The 19125-nt window shown below is 49.3% G+C and overlaps 1 protein-coding gene across 2 annotated transcripts; it reads left to right on the plus strand.

The window, feature by feature from the left end:
- Nucleotides 1-813: 813 nt before the first annotated feature.
- On the plus strand, nucleotides 814-19006 carry shc1 (SHC (Src homology 2 domain containing) transforming protein 1). Of its 2 annotated transcripts, XM_037453623.2 has the most exons (13): nucleotides 814-1047; nucleotides 10553-10744; nucleotides 10956-11026; nucleotides 11340-11403; nucleotides 12365-12484; nucleotides 13226-13279; nucleotides 13619-13670; nucleotides 14374-14500; nucleotides 14620-14770; nucleotides 15118-15175; nucleotides 15405-15521; nucleotides 15985-16238; nucleotides 16385-19006. In XM_037453623.2, exons 2-13 carry the CDS (start codon nucleotides 10556-10558, stop codon nucleotides 16511-16513), a joined length of 1386 nt encoding a protein of 461 aa, XP_037309520.2. In that variant the 5' UTR covers nucleotides 814-1047; nucleotides 10553-10555; the 3' UTR covers nucleotides 16514-19006. The 2 variants fall into 2 exon arrangements, with proteins under 2 accessions (XP_037309520.2, XP_037309519.2); XM_037453622.2 differs by lacking the exon at nucleotides 814-1047 and having other exon boundaries at nucleotides 5718-10744.
- The last annotated feature ends 119 nt before the right edge of the window (nucleotides 19007-19125 follow it).

The raw sequence follows: 19125 nt of genomic DNA on the forward strand, positions 1-19125 counted from the left end.
AATAATTAAAAAAGGAATACATTGCAGTTGCAGTGGATGGCATCAATTAAGCCAAGCAATCAGGTTTAACTGTCAGAACATTTAGATGTTATATAACATTTTCAAAATGTTCAAACATAAAGGTGTTATCATTATTACAATTTTGTTAAAGTTTGTAATCAAAAGTATCTACAAGCCCTTTTCTGCTAGTAGAAAAACATAGATACAGAAAGATAACATTATTTCATTAAACATATTTAAAAATAATTAAATAACGTCAGAATTAAGAAAAAATATAAGATATTAGCAACACTGAGATATGTCAATGTGTAAGACGGTGTTACAACACATTGTATTACGTTAATATGTACACGTTTTAGAGAGGCAAATCTCACAGAATGTATATTATGAGAAGCAAAAGTACATGTGTGACTAACAACGTTAACCATGGCTGTGGGCGGTACCCAATGCACTGGAAACGCAGGCCTACCGCATACGCAATATCAAATGAATACTTGGAAGCTGCTATTAGAGATAAACATTAAGGTTGTTTTTTTTCGAGGTAACTTGTGGACGAAAACGGAACTTTATCTTTATTTGAGGGAACTTTCGTTTCGCAGCTTTTTGCCGCACGATCTGGAATTTTCTACTTTTGCGCAATCCACACCGAAAGAGCCAGGTGCGCAACGGACGCGCGCACTCGCACTCGCGTTCTCACACACACACACACACACACACACGTACACAATCCGTGGCCAGATGACGTTACCATTTGTTCGCGGAAGTGGCTTCTGTCGTGACCGCGGATGGTAGGGGGGGGGGGGGGGAGCAGGGGGAGGAGAAAGGGAAGGAAGGAAGAGAGAGAAGGAAGGAGAGAGAGAGTAAAAAAGAAGTTCAGAACTAAGATTTCCTGAGAAAGTTCATTCCAAAAACGGTGAAGGCGCTCGGCCGACCAACACCATCGAGCCTTTGTCCCCGGTAGATGACACCAAGCCGAAGGGGTTTGAAGCAGCGACGGCTCGCTGCGCAGGAGGAGCAACTCGAGGGGACACGGGAGGAAGAAAGCTGGTGAGTTGATCGTTAAAGTTGACCACACTTTGTCGGGGCATGTTTGGAGAGCCGCTGCGTGCTGCGCGTCACCGCGCCACGGCTGTAGTGGACGTCTCCAAAGGGGAAGGGGGGGGGGGGGGAATAGTTCCCTTACCTTCCTGTGTGGTTCCCGCAGGGTACGTTTGGTGTGGATGTTGTTGGAACGTGTATGAAAGCGTATATATGTGGAAAAACGTGCTCCTGATCAGACTGATGTGGACACATGTCAATGTTTAACTTGTGTTCGGCCTCTCGCTGTCTGAGGACTTCTCACGTTTTGGTCCTCTGTGCTTGAAGTCTCGGTAGCTGCCAGAAGACCCATTTGGAGAAGCACAGCAGCAGCAAAGTCGCTCATAAATGACTAGTTCGTTTAAAATAGGCAATAAGGAAAAGTCCACTGAGTGGCCTCAGGCTGGAGACTCTTTAAGTAAGGGAACAGAGAGAAGGCCTGTGCTTGTACACAGAAATGTCTTCAAATTGACTCATTGATGAGCTCATCCACGATGGAAGGTTTGTTAGCCATCAATCTGATAATCTGATAATTCCATCTTCTTTAATAGTAATAAAGTAATAATAAGATCAATTGATGATGTAAATAATCGTTGCAACTCTAAACCAAAAGTTTGAAAAAAAGAGGGGTACGGTCAGAGTCGTCTCTCTCTCTCTCTATATGTATATATATACATCTATATATATATATATATATATATATATATATATTAGTACTACAGAGAGATCTGTTTACAACCATGCAACAAAATGACAGTTTTGCTCATCTTTTACTTCTGCGTGGAGGGTTTCCACGGAGACCAGGCATCAAAACCCACCTCGCATGCACCCAGACAGGTTCCCTGTCACTTGAAAGTCGGCCCCGTGAAGGACAGACGGGCCGTTATGGAGACCGACTGAAGGGCGCGAGGGGATGATTGAGAGGATGATTGAGGCGACTGGAAGCCGTGGGCTCGGTGCTCTTATCGGGGTCGGCCACACCGCTCATACCGGCCGATCCCCGACGCGATGTCATATGCTGGAAGTCATCTCCGCTGATGAAACGGAGGAGAGGAGAAGGTCCAATCAACAGGTGCTCTCCCAGAAAACTAGGGCCAGACGCGTGTCAGGAGACGGACAAACAAGACCCGCGTGCCCTTACACACACACACACACGCACACACGCACACGCGCGCGCATACAAAAACGACACAAGCGGGAAGGAGAGTACGAGACACAATCCGTCAGTCAAAGGGGAGCATCTCGACTTCTCCATCACAACATTGGCACCATCCGAAAATCCACTTGATTGAAATTGTGTCCGTCCAATTCCCCTCAAACGGTATCAATCAGAGGCCAAAAGCTTTCGTCCCGATGGACGGCACAACGTGACACTTGATATTGTTGCAGCTTTGCTTTGACGTGTGTGTGTGTCTTTGCAAACTGCCATTTTTCTTCTTTTTTTCTTGTAAGAGGTGAATGCTAGCTCTGATATCAGCCTTGATGTCGTCTCGATACTTGGCCATCTACTGAAAACCCATCGGCGAGGTGCTCGTCTGCACTAATCGGGCCGAGCGCCTGCGTTCATCCGTCCGGTGTCTGTAGGAGTTTGTTTTTTTTGAGGTCGTAGCATGTGGTCGTCCGTCTCTGCCTCGACACAATGGGACTGCGCCTCGGTTTTGTTTCCTCCTACGCTGCTCGGGTGATTGCAGTATGTGAACCGCAGTTTTGCTTAAATCCTGTCCTGTGCACCGTTCAGCATGAGAAGTGAGTGAGTGCAGCGTGGGATTGACTGTACAAAACAATCTGACATGTACATTTCACCGTAATGACAGTTTGGGGATTGGCCGGCTTTAATTGTTTAGTTAGTTATTTGGGTCAGGTCATTTAAGGTTGAGAAATATCTTTGTCTGGTTGAGATTATATTTTAATAAGTCACTTCTGCTTTTCAGATCAGGGCTCCTCCACTTTCTAGTCTAAAGGTGTGAGACGTTGTACCACTGCCAAGAAAAGTCACTTTGGGGTTATGTCAACATCAGGAGCGGGCCGGATTCTCATGACCTTTTTTCCGTCCCTGGCTCACATGTAATCTCGGTTTTATTCTTTAGGTTAAACTGAGAAATATATAATCTTCGTTCACGTCATCGTTGTTGTGGAAAGCCTGGTCAGTTCGAAAATGTGGAAGTACCGGTCGGGGGGGGGGGGGGCGACTTAGGGAGGGAGGTCGAGAGTGGCAGTAGGAAGGGAACGATAGAAGGAGATAGAGATTGTGTGGTTAGAGGCTGGGGGGGGGGCTGGCTCAACCCGAAATAGCCAGCTCACATGTTTGCTGTGTGCGCGGCGAGCTATGAAACCAGCAGAAAGGCCTCCTGCCGAATGCCTGCCTAATCTAATGCTCACCCTAACTCCTAATTCAGGACAATTTCATTGCCTATTTTCTCTCTGTCTGTACGCGTGTGTGTGCGTGTGTGTTTGCACGTCTTTCCAATCAGAGAGGCTCTCTCTCCTCATCCCTCCTCTCCCCACCGCCCCCCCCGCCCCCCCTCCTCTGTGCTCATCGTCATCATTATTATCTTTCTTGCCTCCATAATGTGAACCGATGTAGCAGCGTCTCAGGCTTACTGTAGTCCAGGAGGGAAAAGGTCAGGGACTATTAGGCCTGTTGACACATTTTTGGGCCAAGTGTTTGGGCCAATTACACACACACACACACTGTAAACAGAGCACATATGGCCCTGCAGCACGGGCCTTCGATCCAGAGCTGTTTGATGACTGTTTGATTGTTGCGTCTCGGGGACGTGCAGAAGCAAAGCGCGTGCGCGCGCTGACTCTTGTTGGACAAGCCGAGAGACACAAGGCGCGTCCCCCCCCCCTCGCGCGCGCAAGCTCCGCCTCCTTTTTCAGTTGATTCCTCTCATTCCACGGAGTGTGTTTCGACATGCTCACTTATTGCCTCTCCCCTCTCACACTTGGTACTTTCTCATCACTCGATCTGGCTCCTTTTGCCGTGTGCGACGCCAACGCCGTCGTTTATATATCCAGGAGCTCCCCGTTGAGCTTTTGCACGGCTGGAGCAAAGCATGCTGGGAGTCGAGGGTGTGCTCAATGGCCGGCGGTATGTGTCTGTGCAGTAGGCCGACGTGTCACAGACTCACAGGAAGTGTTTTGCACGATGGATTATACATTAAAATGATGCAACGTGTTTATCTAATGCGCAGAGCGACACAGTGGCAAAATTTTATATTTTATATCAACTATATCAAGAATAAAGTTTCCTCAAGACGTGTCCTAGATATTGGTTATTCGATTCATTATTTGAATTGAACTTTATTGAATCGTGTAGTTGGTAATGAAACGGTGGAGCTCGGGGTGACTCACATTGATTGGTTTCTCAGCAACGGCAGAAAAAGGTAATATTACTCATCGGTTTATGAACAAAGCACAGATCGTAGTCACGGTAACATGCAGTTTGATACGTTATATTGGTTCACCGCTGTAGATGATTGGAGAAAACAGGCCATCTTTAATACGCATTTAAAAGTTTTTCCCTGCAGCCGTCTTAAAAAAAAAAGAAGAAAAAAAGGCCAGTATGCTGCAATAATGTGCAAATGAAAACCGATGTCGCAGTGTGCGGTTGTGCAGCTGCTGTGTGGATTGCGTATGTTAAGGTTAGATGGTTTGAGTGAGTCGTCTTGCTTATGAAATGGGGTTTCGCTAATTTGGGGGATATTGTGGCTTCTGTTTCTGGTGCTGCTGAATTTAATTGCATGATGAAAAAAAAGAAAGCAATGTATATCTTCTGCAAAATTATCTTTCAGTTTTATTAGATGTACATAAAAATCTGCAGATTGAGTATTTTTAAAAATATATAAATTCAAGATAGATTATTCTATAATTGCTTACCCAAAGATCTGAAATCCTTTTAGCAAAACATGTTTAGTAAATCATTCCCGAAGCCACAGTGTGTGATGTGCTTCAGCGTTTGAGGGGGGGTTGTTTTCACTTTCATACCTGTGGGATGGACGTCCCCCTCCAATGACACACTCTGCAGTTCTCTGGTTTCTGTCCTTAACACACAACCCTGAGTGCACCACCCGACTACACAGTGACGCTGTGGTGGTCAAACCAAGTACTGCAGTGACTGTGTGTCAGAGGGGGGGGGGGGGGGGGTGTCATCTGAGGACTCTCTTTATATCCACTCTGCTGTGTTCCCGTGTCGCTCTATGGGTGGTTTCCTCCTTCTTTCGCATCAGATGAAACGGGGGGGGGGGGGGTCTCTCTGCTTTCCGTTTGCCCCCCCACAGATTCACGCATTGTCATTGTGTTCGCCTGGTGATGAACTGTCCTTCCCCCCCCTAGGGAACTCTATTCTTATAGCAACCTCCATAGGGGATGATTATCATGTGAATGAAATCTCTTTTCAAGGTTACACAGAGTGACCTCATGACTTAGAGGGAGAGTGAACCCACTCCCTCTGTCGACCTGCCTCCTTTCTCTTCCTCTTCCACTCGGTTTCTCAGGTTACCAAAAATGGACCCACCCTATTGTCCCCCCCCCCCCCTCCCAACATATGCACAGACAAACACCCCCCGCCCTCGCTGCCTCCACGGCTCCATCTCCCCTTGGAGTGTGTGCATTAACGTGCAGGAGTGTGCATACACATGTGAAATGACTGAGGCTGCAGATAGGTGGGGGGAAGGGGAGGAAACAGGAAGGAGCTAGATAGGAGAAAAGGAGGTGGGGAGGGCAGAGGCTGCGAGAGCGAGAGAGAGCGCGAGAGAGACGTTAAGAGAGAAACTGGGAGGCAGCATCACCCACCCAGACGGGGGAGACGGGGAGGAGGGGAGGGGAGACGGCGTGCCCGTCCCTATAACAGACAGAGGTGAACGGAAAGTGGACAGGAGAGAGAGAGACAGAGAGAGACAGAGAGAGGCGTGAGGGGAGAAGAGGAGCACAATGAAGGAGTGCCATTGTCCATCCTGCCAGCACTGCCATTTCACCATCTGCTGTGAGAGAGAGAGAGAACGATAGAGAGGGAGGAGGGAAGTCAAGACGAGGAGAGGCAGCCAAATCGGAGGAGAGGATAGATGGAGAGGAGCTGCCGCCAGTGACTTTGTGAATTAATCGAGCGGAAAAAGAGTGGATCGGAGGAGGAGCACGTTTTTTTTTTTTTCTTCAGGGAGTGGACGGACGGACGGAGGGACGGACGGACGGACAGAGAGACAGAGGGGGAAGAGGACGGGTGGCCAGACAGTCCGAGACTGTTTAAACATTTATGTGATTTCATGTGAACATGGAGCCCGGCTTTAGATGAATCACCGTGGATTACCAACTGTATGCTTTATGAACCAAAACAGGAGCTATTTATGCTTTGCCATTCATAAAAAAAATGAGTCTTAGGGAATTTGAGTAGACTGTCTTTATACAGAACAATTTAAATGACTTTTTTTGTTAATATAGGTTCTCTTTGTGACTTCTGATTTTGTAGTCTTTATGTGCATTCTCTGCAAGATGTGCAAAGAATATTCAGGTTTTTCTGCAAGTTTTCTAAGCATCATTGTTGTTTAAGTAAATTAGGTGTCGTAGCTGTTGTTTATACAAGTTGTTAGAAAAGTGACTATTGTCCCGTTTTTTTTAAAGAACCTCAGACACACAGTCAGACGCTGTCTAGTCGGAGTCGGTCAACATTGACGGGTTTCGTTGCCGCCGCGATGCCTGTCAACCTTGGTTTCCTGAAACCCAATCGACCTTTCTGCTAGCCTTTAGTTTTTCCTGCAGTTGTCTTGTGAAAAACACGGAGCCTTTGATGCAGCAACTAATTGCTGTCACGTGACTTGACCAAGCAGTTGTCTCTTTGTCTAAGGATTTCTGCAGTTGTCGGGACTTCTCAGTGTTCGTCCTCCACAGGCATCTCTTTTTAATGGCTGTTGCCATAGCAACGGGCAGCAGCTGCAGACGGAACAAGATGTCAAGTTCATTTATTTGGTGTCTCTAAAAAACGGTGCTGTTTAGTACATAAGAAGACAGTTTTTGCACTTGTTGTTGTTTTTTTTCTTTTCTTTCCTAGACAGTTTGTCTCTGCGGAGATCAGCAGACTGTGGGAATCAAGGTTGTTTCAGGTCACCTGTTTCCCCCCCCCCCTGTTCTGTGTAATCTCGTGCTAGTCGCAATCGCTCCCTTTTTTTTCTCGTGATGGCAACCACACCATCTTCATCAGTCAAGCTGATGTGCCATCTACCGGGAGCAACGGGGAGAACGAGGTCTTGGCGCCGGTTTCACCTGACAACCGATCATCAGGAGTGCTAAGCCCGTGACAAGCTGTTCCTTTTTACTGTCTCTGTGTGGGTGACTCAGGTTTTCTCCTCATGTAGAGGGTCATTTCCTCCGCAGTCACCTGACCTACACTGTGTTCTGTGCACCAACGCGCCCTCTAGCCCACCTGTGTGTTAGAACACAGCTGGGTATCCATTTCTGTTGGGCCCTTTTTTTTTTTTTTTTTAAGCCGCTATTTCCTTCTGATAAAACGGGTGTGACGGACTGTTTTGCTTCCTCGATTGTCCAGCTGCCCGGGCGTCTCTTTTGTGACGTTCCCCAGCCATACTTTCTTCTCCGGCTCTCTGGGGATCGCCGCAGCCTGTCCGGCAGTGTCGTCGGCATGACCGGCTCCGCCATGGTGCTTTCTGGCGGGGGCGCCAGACAGGATGACTAGCTAGGATCGCAAGACAGTCCCTCCGTGGTGCTAGACTGGCGTAGGCGACGCTTCCTTCGGCCCGTGCGCCCGGCGCCCACGGCAAGCTGGTGTTTCATGTACTTCAGACACGGTTAAGTTCTGTGTGGGAAGAAATCCTCGCTCTGCATCTCTGACACGTCGGTGCCAAACTTAGACCTTTTTGAAAGGTCGAGGGATTGCAAAAAAGAAAAAAAAAAAAAGCATCCGGCGAGCTCGCTGCAGGGCGAAGCCTGTTAGGCCACCTGGCCTCTGTTATCGCAAAACGCGCTCTTGTTTGGTAGTTTGCTGTAGATGCGAGAGATAAGCGCTGCCTCTTTGATGAGGACGGAAGCGGTTGAGAAGTGGGGAACACTTGGCTCGCTCATATCGCGCTCTTCTCTCAGGTAACTGACTATGGTCCAGGCTCGTTATTTCAATCAGGCAAAGTGATAAAGAGAGGCTCGCGGAGGGATCGGCGTGCAGTTTGGATTGAGCCTCTCCAGCCGAGTGAGTGAGTTCAGGTTCAACTCTGATGAGCCTCCAGCACCCTTCAGGGAACCCTGGGTCAAGAGTTCAAAAACCGACAAATCAGGTCTCATCAACATCACAACAAGCCCACCGTCCTCAGCCGATGACCTACATTCTCCGGTGTTACGTCACCACCGTGCTACTGCAGTGTGTGTCACTGTATCACACAACATCTCAGACTCAACCTATCGCTATCTAATGGTGCTCTTAAGGGGGGGAGGGGAGAAAAATCCACCCTCTTAACTGAGGTGACCAGTTTTAGGTAAAGAAACTTCAACCAAGGCAGCCTCAGTTGTTTTAACCACATCAGGAACTTTTGTCAGGAAAGGGCCCGACACTGGCGGCCCGGTCTTAACTACGAACTTCTTTTCTTTGTGATTTCCACTGGTGTCTATATATAGGTGGCCACAACTAGCCTCTAGCCATCCCTCAACGTCCGCAGGGCCTGACTGTCAGGGCTCACCACTAATACATTAGGCAGAGGGAGTCTAAAACAGGGCAGCCTGGAGAACGGGCGGGCCGACGAGGGAGGGGGCGGGGGGGAGATCATCTGGAAGAGGAGAGAGGAAGTGGTGGCGAGGGAGAGGGCGGAGGCGTCTGAGAGGCAGAGGCTGGCAGAGCACATCGTGTGGAGGAAGAGGGAGGGCTTCCAGGAGAAGCGGGGAGAGCGCGAGAAGGGAGGCCAGAGCGCCGACAAGGTGCCAGAAGTGATCTGGAAGAGGAGGGAGGACGAGGAGGAAGGAGACGCGGGGAGGGCGCGAGCCATTCAGAGGGGACATGAAATCATTTGGAGGAAGAGGGAGAGGGAGTAAAAGATTTTGAGTAAGCAGGTGTTAAAGAAAAGCGCGCCGCGCTGGGTACCAGCCATACGTCAGTAAGCTTCTCTCTTCTTTAGCCCGGGCTCCATTGAGCTCTGTAGTATCGAACCAATTGGAGCCGTGCAGCCGAGTGTGTGTGTGTGTGTGTGTGTGTGTGTGTGTGTGTGTGTGTGAGTGTGTGTTTGCCTGTGCTGTGTTCGTGCGTGCAGCGCCCCTTTGCGATTCCCCTCGGCGGGCCGCTAATAGGATATTTATGGGAACGCATCAAGCGGGATAGAGCTGCCAAGTGGAGCTGCTGCACACGTGCGCGCACCTGCGCACGCCAACACACACACACACGCGCGCGCCGATAATCTCAGAAGCGTTGTGGGCAGAGAAGATTTAGACCTCCCTCACACGTGTGTGTGTGGACACGTCACGTACAGGAGCGCACCCTTCAGTGAAGTGAGACACATGCTAGTGGGGGGGAGGGAGGTGGGGGGGGGCATTGACAGACAATCACTTGTGCCGATTCTCCATGGTGCCGAACGACAGCTGGATCCCAGGCCCTCGCCGCTAAGTTGGGGGCAGGAAGCGCACTGACATTGTTTTACGTAACGGGCAAAGCAATCACGCGGTCTCGTCACCAGGGGGACGCGACAAACGGCGATGCCGTCTCTCCCCCCCCCCCCCCCCCCCCCCCCCCTCAGTGAACTGAGGACAAGATGATCCGCCCAGGTGCACCGAGAGCAAACTTTTCTGCCATCTGGGACTGGGACGCAGCTCTTTTTCCCCCACTGCGCTCTCGCTGTGGATGAAGGCGCTTTGAAAGGCGCTGGGTTTCGGTCGCCTGGCGACGGGTGGAAGACGCCGGGCAGATGGACACAGCACTTACGCCGAGGGAGGCCGACAGATGGCCGCTTGTCCTTTTTCGAGAGAAACTGTAAGAAACGAGACAAAGGGACTTTGATCACACCAGAGTCCGTGTGGAATTTTTTTTTTCTTCAAAAACTGCCACTGCAGACTCACCATGGAGCTCGTCCCGAAAACCAAGTACACCCACTTTCGGAGTGAATCGCTGAGCTCAGCGGACGAGACAAACTCCAACCCATCACCCTTCCCTCCTTCCAGTCCCGCCACCCCGCTCACCCCCTCCCCCGGTTTGCCTTCTTCTCTCTCCTCCTCGTCTCTCGCGCCGATCCTGCCGCCCTCTTCTCCCCGCCAGGCCGAGAACAGCCCCACCACCCTCTGCTCCTTCTTCCCCAGGATGGGATCCCTCCGCCTGGGCGTCTCTGCCACTCTCCTCCCGGGGCTCAAGGCCTCCAGCAGGCCGCCGCAGCAGCCTCATCCCTCTGTCGAGTTCTCTCGGGGCGACCGGAGCAGCTCCAGCTCCTCCCCGCCGCGCCGTCACCCAATCACCCCTCTAACCGCTCCGTCTCCCCCTCCACGACCCCCCCCGCAGGACATGAACCGGCTGGGAGGGGCGTCCAGGAAGGCCCGGTCGGAAGCGGCCACCAGGAAGGCCCGGGTGGAAGGAGGGCAGCTGGGCGGCGACGAGTGGACGCGCCACGGCTCCTTCGTCAACAAGCCCACCCGCGGCTGGCTGCACTCGGACGGCGTGGTCAGCACCGCCGGTGTTTCCTACAGCGTACGCGTGAGTGACACACACACACACACACACACACACACACACACTCTCACCAACGCCCCTTGCCGGGGTACATGATCACACATCTAACTTTCCAGACAGCTTCCTTTGCATGTATAATCCGACTGTGCGTCTGATGCATTTTTTGTGTGTGTGTGTGTGTGTGTGTGTGTGTGTGTGTGTGTGTGTGTGTGTGGCCTTCCTGTTTCCTCTGCAGTACATGGGTTGCGTGGAGGTGCTGCAGTCCATGCGCGCGTTGGACTTCAACACCAGAACTCAGGTTACCAGGTGAGATTGCACACAGCTCACATGACTATCTCTTATTTTTTTCATGGGGGGGGGGCGGCGATATGTTGGAGAAACACCACTCACTCACTGCTTAGGTTGCTTTCTGTCCCTCTACTGCTCTGCTTTTTCGTGTGCTCTCCCAGCCCCTAAATTAGAATGTTCTGGAATCTTGGTGGTTTCCTTCTGGTTTCCGTAGGGATGTTTGTCACCATTGACGAGAACTGTTTAGGGACAATAACTCCAACCCCCCCATCCTTTCCCCATTACTGTGAGTCGTGCTATTACAAACACGAGCATGTTGTCATTGTTTCAGGGAGGCCATCTCTGTGGTGTGCGAGGCAGTGCCCGGAGCCAAAGGAGCCCAGCGCAGGAGGAAGGTACACAGCATGTCCACTGACACACACACACACACACACCCTTACAGGCCATTATTTATTTATATGGCTTAAGTGGGCAGCAGTGGGAAGGGTTCTCTGGATAAGAGCTAGATTTAGCTTGATTGTCCACTCTGTGGTCAGTTGGCTATTCAGTCACACATTCTCCCTCACACACACACACACATTACACGCACACCTTGATTTATGATGCTTTGACACTTTAGCGGTTAGTGGGCTTCTTGCAGGTAATTACCAATCCCTCTCTGGTCTCCCTTTTCCCGCCCTCTTGCCACTGGGGAGGCTGGAGAGTTGGAGCAGTAGCTCGTGAGGAGCCAGAGGGGCATTTCGGACGAGCAGACCGTCTGTGTGAGGGCTTCATATGTCTGTCGACAGTATTCCTGTAAAGCTAAAAGCATCCACCCAAACAGTCCATAAAACAAAGTGGCCAGTCCAACGGCCTGTTGCCGTGGCGGGATTCGACCAAGGAATGTCTGGCGCACCAGACAAAACACAGTGAAAGGGATGTAAACTAGAATAGCTTAAACCCATCTAGCCCCTTTTGGGCAGAGGTCACTGTGGCCTTTTTTTTTTTTTGGGCATCCCGCCCCGAGTGCTGTTTTTCTCACAGCGTACGCCAAATATTCTGGAGCAGATATGGGGGAGGATTGGAATAAACGATCGGGCCCACTGGCTGGCGTGGTGTGAGATGCTCTTGGCCCAGGCTTCAGTATGTGAACGCTCTCCGTTGGTCACAGTTGGCCTCGGAGACGGTATCACTTTCGCGATTGCAGCTGTTCTTCTACTCACACACACACACACACACACACACACACAGAGGCCCGTCCACTTACGCACAGGCAGGGAGGCCTCGATGATCTACAGACTCAAGAAAGAAAAATGGTTCTGTTTGTGCACCTCGTCTGTTGTGTACTCATGGGCCACACCTGGCCGTCCCCCTCAGCCTTCCTCTCGCTGTATGACGTCCATCCTGGGGAAGAGCAACCTGCAGTTTGCCGGCATGACAATCAGCCTCACCATTTCGACCAGCAGCCTCAACCTGCTGGCTTCCGACTGCAAACAGGTAAGCCCGGAAACCGGCGCCGAAGCTGCTTTTTGTTCTTAATCTCTCCTCAAAAACGCCCCTGATCGCCAGAGATTTGATAGTGGCTAGAAAGATGCATCTGATTGTTGCAGCCAGAGGAGGGTTTGGTATCCAGAGGGCACTTAGGCTGTGCAGTTTACTGGAGGATACAGGGGGGGATCTCTCTGCCTGTGGGATTTCATGTGGATTTAAAGATTATAGAGACTTATTAAAGGTCAACCTCAGCATGGCTATTTATTTATGAAACCGTAAACATTTTACCATCCTTGTGTTATTGTGATTTTAAACCTGTTTTTGAAATAATTGGTCTTACAAGCTTGTTTTTCGGAATGTACACGGCGTTGATGTTTGTTAAATCCACTTGCATGAATAACTGATTTCTTTTGGGATTTGGTGTACAGTACAGTGCGCACACATTAACCCGCAGCACACAGAGACAAATAACGCCACGGATGTGGACCACACAATGTGCACAGTGCATTAGCCAGTGCTGATGGTTGTTATTGATCCAACATGGGCGGTTATTGCAGACTGTTCGACAAGAAGGGCTCCAGTTGATGCTTCTCAATGGAGGGGAAAGGCACTTTTCTCAGTAATGATTGCGCGTTTGTCTCTCCATCCACATGCTTTTGTCTCACTTCCCACATACTTCATGTCACCCACGTGCTGTCCTTCTGTCCCCCCCCCCCCCCCCCCCCCCCCCCGTCTTTTTTTCCACAGATAATCGCCAATCATCACATGCAGTCCATCTCCTTTGCCTCTGGAGGAGACCCAGTGAGTCACTCGCTCAGCTCAATCCCACTCTGGCCTCTTTCCATCTTTCTTCAGCCCGCATATCCTTCCTTCCTGTCTTCTGTCATTGTCTATTCCTGTGAATGCTACTCACTCTATTACCGTCTTTCTGTTCCAAGTTTGATCTTGTTACGTCCTGTCCCTTCTCTTTCGGCTGCTAGCTCCTGTTATGTCTAACAGACCCCAGCGTTGGCTTAATCTCTTCCTTCTTCTTCTTTTCAAACCTTTCTGTCCTAAAGCTGCCCCACTGACCGCTTTGTCCTCCGATCAATTTCTCCCTATCCCTTCTTCCCATGACTGTCTCACCCTGTCCCCCTTCAGGATACAGCGGAGTACGTAGCATATGTGGCCAAAGACCCAGTCAACCAGAGAGGTGAGAACAAAACCGCAAACTTCACTGCATTCTGTCTCATTGGATGGAGACACAGATTGCAATTAGTGTATCAAATAAATATAAAAAACAAGCCATATTATTAAAAAGATAAATTAATCACATTAAATAGATAATGTGGCTCTATTTTTGGAGGCTATTACAGACTTTGTGTGCAGACTGAAGGAAGAAAACGGTCAATTTACGAACAAATACGCAGAGCAAGTACATGGGATGTTTTCCACATCTGCTTTGGTTTTGCATATGAGCTAAATTTTAAAAACATGGGTCTGGATTTTGAATCTAATGACAGCAAATACAAAGGAATAAAACCGTGTTCTTGGTTTTGCACTCACAGAGCTGGGAAGCAACAAAATGATTTATATTGAAAATCTTGCCTTTATGTGCATTACGGTTCCACCAACACCCGATGGCACTTTAAGCATTCCTCATGTGTTCTACATGCACATATACAGTATACTCCTGTAGTTTTGGAGACACTAAATAATTAAATAATTCATTAAGTAAATAATGACTGCCAATGTGCCATCTAGCGAGGCACATGGTCATGAGTGTCCTGCAAAAGCACACGCGTGCCCAGTATGATTGACACTCTACCTGCAGTCTGACGAACCCCCGAGTGCATGTATCAGTCAAACACAGGTTGCGGCTTCCTCATGAGTCATTTGTGCCTCCTCCCCTTCAGCGTGTCACATCCTGGAGTGTTCGGAGGGTTTAGCGCAGGAAGTCATCAGCACCATCGGTCAGGCCTTTGAACTGCGTTTCAAACAGTACCTAAAGAACCCTCCCAAACTGGTCACGCCTCATGACAGGTAAATATGTGAGAATGGTCCCCCCCCCCCCCCCCCCCCCCCCCCAAAAAAAAAACGTGAGCTCCTGTTTGTATTCCTGTCGCCCCCGTAATCTGTATCTGGACGTTCTCATTTCTCAGAATGGCTCCTTTTGACGGCTCGGCGTGGGAGGAGGAAGAAGAAGACGAGGCTGCTCCACCCCCTGACGTCCCTTACTATAATAATTTCCCCACTAAACAGCCTCCCCCTGGCGGACTGGTCGACATGAGGACCCGCCCGGGGGCCACGCTGGTGAGAGAACTGCACATAAACACAGCGGGGGAGGTTGGAAAGGGGGGGGGGGGGGGGGGCATACGATACCCATAAGCTTGCTTCAACACATCCAAACACAACTCCCACTTCAGCCAAGAGAAGCTGCTCTTGTGAGTAATGCGCCATTTGCACAGAAAGGGTCCGACTCGTTGCCGAGGACATTGACCCCATAACAGCAGTGGCTCGGTTTGTGATGGACAAATTATCATTTAACCTCTTCGCAAACCCTTTCTAATAGGAATAGATTTGTGTACAGACACCAGAGTAAGTGCGCCCACGTGGGGTGATGTGAGTCACTATTCGTTTGTATGCCTCTCTGTTTGCAGCCCTACGGACAGCCGGGCCAGAGCGACATTCACAAGCAGCCTCTGCCGCCTCTGCCGGGTGAGTCTCCGTCCGTCCGGTCCGTCTCTCTCTCTCTCTCTCTCTCTCTCTGTGTGTCTCTGTCTCGGTCATTCGGCAGAAGACGGTCATCTCGACTCACTTAGGACGGGAGTTGGACGTCCTCTGGTTGGCTTTGTTTCAAGGCGTCATTGCTTGTTAAGAGGCCGTTTAATGTGTGTGGCTTATGCTTCTTCTCTTTTCCTTCTTGTTTTCTGCTTTCTTATGCTAGTTGGGGCCAAAGAAGGCGGACGGGAACTATTCGATGACCCTTCATACGTCAATGTGGACAAACCCCGCCACCCAGTTGCTGCTAATGGAAACGCTCACAGGGACGCTTTTGACATGAGTAAGTGCCGTAGCCAGTCCGCGCCATGTGGTGTCAGGGAACGCCGTACCAGCTGTAGAAATCAAAGTCTCCACACACTGAACGGTGCAGGTAGACAAACGTTTTCGGGGGAAAAGGTGAAAACAGAACTTCTCGCAAAATGACGGGCAACACAAAGATTGCGGTTGTTTTGCCGAGTGAAAGGTTAATTATTGGCTGGGGGGAGCAGACGGGTCCGTGCGGACCGTACAGCTAATTGAAGAGCGGAACTGTTCACAGATGGCAGTGTGGGAGAGAGATAAGGGAGTTGCAATGGCCGGCTCCATTACAGCGCGGCGTTATACGACGTGATTGCTTCACCGCGTAAAGCTTTTCGCATGAAAGGCACAGTCCACTATCTTGTGTTTACCACCAGAACGTGCATGGGGAGGTTCTCCACGGATTAACAGAATTATTACAAAAATGTGTGTATTTTTCTCCCAAGAGCCATTTGACGACGCACTGGGAGTCTCCGGGCCCGGTGGAGCGAGCTCGGCGCCGGCGCCCCCTCTGGTGCAGCAGCTGCAGTGCGAGGCCTGGTTCCACGGTAGCATGAGTCGCAGGGAAGCCGAGAGGCTCCTGACCCGCGACGGAGACTTTCTGGTCCGAGAGTCCGGGACCACGGCCGGACAGTACGTCCTCACGGGACAGCAGGGGGGCCAGCCCAAACACCTGCTGCTAGTCGACCCGGAAGGAGTGGTGAGTTGGGGGGTGGCGGTCAAGAGGGAATACCAAGGTCCGGGAGAGACCAGAAGAGTCGGGGGGGGTCATTTAGTAAGAAGTGTTTTGTATAGGTATGAAGCTGAATTTGCCTTTTTTAATGTTTTTTTTTTTTGTCTTTTCAGGTGCGCACAAAAGACCACCGGTTTGAAAGTGTGAGTCACCTGATCAGTTACCACATGGACAACAGTCTTCCCATCGTCTCAGCTGGTAGCGAAGTGTGTCTGCAGCAGCCAGTGGAGCGCAGAGCCTGACGATGCACAGCAAAATACACACACGATCCCGCAGCAACGTCATCTCCAGACAAACACAATTTTCATATGATAAAGCAGACACTCAACACACACATACACGATATGCACAAACCATTGCAATGAGAGACAGAAAAAGAATCACCAGTTTCTCTTGTCAAATCACTCGCGTGCTGCTGTTGCCACACGTTCCTTTCTGAAAGGCGGACTGTGACCTGCAGTCCTCTACACCCAACAAATATCAGGCGCATCGCTCCTCAACGGAGAAGCACTGCTGCAATTTCTCTGCATCCTACTGTGATCCAGGGAGAAAACAAATGCAATTTTTCTTCTTTTTTTTTTGGAAGAAAAAACCTAAAATCTTAACACACAAAAGAAAAACGGAGCACCTCACAAAAAAAAAACCAGAGTGTGGAACTGAATTGAGCAGAAAGGAGCATTAATGGGCCACAGAAAGAGATGTGTTGTGTCACGCAGGGGAAGGTCTCCCCTCCTCAGACTGTTGCTGCAGCACACGAGCCCAAACACAAACTGGACGGTAACAGTTCTTTGCTTCAGAGATGGACCCGGGCCTCCAGCAGGAACTCTCCCCTCAGGTGTCACTGCGGCACTCAAGCCTGACTTTGAGGGGAAAAAAGAAGAAGAAAAAAAAACCAGTGAATATGCATTAAGTTCTTTTTTTAGTCGTATTTTTCTTCCAGTGTGATCAGGAGCGCCTCCTGCCCGCCCAACCGCTCCCCCTCCTAAGGACTATTCGACCCCTGGAGATACACCTGGTGGTGATGAAAGCCTGTATGCATACCTAGGGGACTGCTATGCCAATGACCATGTTCTTTTTTTTATTTTTATGTTTTTTTATTTCCATTTTCTTATCTTAGGACAATGTGAGTTGAGTAGGAGCTGGACAGCTGTTTGTCCCTTAATCCCTCCGTAGAAACGGACACAGCTGCACCTTTTTAGAAAACGCAGTCTGCGCCACCCGCCACGCCAAAGAGAATCATCTCTGTTGCCGTGACAATTATCAGCGGTTATCCGTCTCGTGTGCTTACAGCATTGGGAGCGAGTTGAGCCTGTTTCAGAGGCGGGGGGAGGGGGGGGGGATCTGGCCAACGATGCCTGAATAAATCAGGAAAAAAAAAAGAAGTCAACTACTTTGATTTGTCACCCGACAACAACTACATTATGAGGAGCACCACTTTGACCTGGTGCTTTTCATCGTTTGCACTGACAATCTATGGGTTCTATCTTTACAGAGGATTCAGGCTGAAAGGAAAGGAGAGTAGTTAAAGAGGGGCCTCTTCAAAACGTTGGCTAATAAGAAACGTTGCGAACAGCTCAAGGAATTAATTTTGTGCTGCAAGAAATGATGCAAACTATGTCATTGTAACCAGTTGGGTAATTTTGTGCATCGTGACGTCATTTTTTTTAATCATTCGAGGGAATAATGTCCTTTTTGAAAGAGCGATTAAGTTTGGGAGTGTTGATAATGTCAAACCAAATGTTGTTTATTCTGTTTTCACATACGTTTGAGGATCCGAGGGGAAGAAGTTCACGCTATTGTTCCTACTTCCTGTAGATGTTGGTTTTTTTAAATATATATATTTTTTAATTGTGCCTTGCTTTCTCGATGCAGTCACGTCACTTCAATGCAGTGACCTTATGTGCTTAATTCAAATGTAGTGGACTACAGGAGAATCTTACACAAGCCTCTCAGTTAAAACAAAGACTCTGCAAAAATGACACTCCAATAAACTCACATACACATCCAGTGATGGCAATCTCCTCTGATGCACATTGTTGCACACGGCTTCTAGTCACAGATACTTGATGTCACCGTCGGTTGGGGGGGGGGTGGTGGGGTATTTCCTGACCGTCTGTAAATAACATCGACTTTTTGACTTGTCGGCTTAGCATTGGATCATTGTTCTCACAGTTGTATCTCTAGCGCGTTTGTGTATACGATGAGTGACTCGGACACAACAGCACTGAGATGCTCTTAAAGACATTTCAACTTTTCAAAGAGATTAACGGCAAGCTCTACAGCTCGGGTCGGTCGGATGCTCACACTTTGCCCAGATCGGGTGTTTGTAAGTCAGAGGTAGGAAAACCAGAGCTTTAAGATCTGCCATTGCAGTGTATGTATGTATGTGTGTGTGTGTGTGTGTGTGTGTGTGTGTCTGTTTGTGTGCTGAAACACGCCCGCCTGCCCCTCTGCATCATTAGTGAACCGGTCTCGTGCGATCATCACTCATCACAGATGCCTTTTTTGTTGCATGAAAATCCTTAATGAAATGTGTTGTGTGTCCTTGGTGGTGGTGGTGATAGTTTTGATGATGATGTTGTACTTTTTTAATTTGTGAAAGCCAAAGGTTACTTTCAAATAGCGTGCAAAGATATTGATTTTTACTTCATGTTTCTTTTTTGTTTATAGGGAAACATTGCTGTTTACGCCTGTATCAAAAAATGTAAATTGCATATATAAATACGTATATCATTCATCTCGATTGATTAATTTTTTTTATGTAACTGACTGTGTTAAGCCTGAGAGTCCCTTTTAAAGTACACTCAAAAACATTGATGGAAAATGAAAAAAACAAAGCACACACTGCCAGAAG

This window comes from Pungitius pungitius, chromosome 11 (genome assembly GCF_949316345.1).
Source record: "Pungitius pungitius chromosome 11, fPunPun2.1, whole genome shotgun sequence".
In the NCBI taxonomy this organism is placed as follows: domain Eukaryota; kingdom Metazoa; phylum Chordata; class Actinopteri; order Perciformes; family Gasterosteidae; genus Pungitius; species Pungitius pungitius.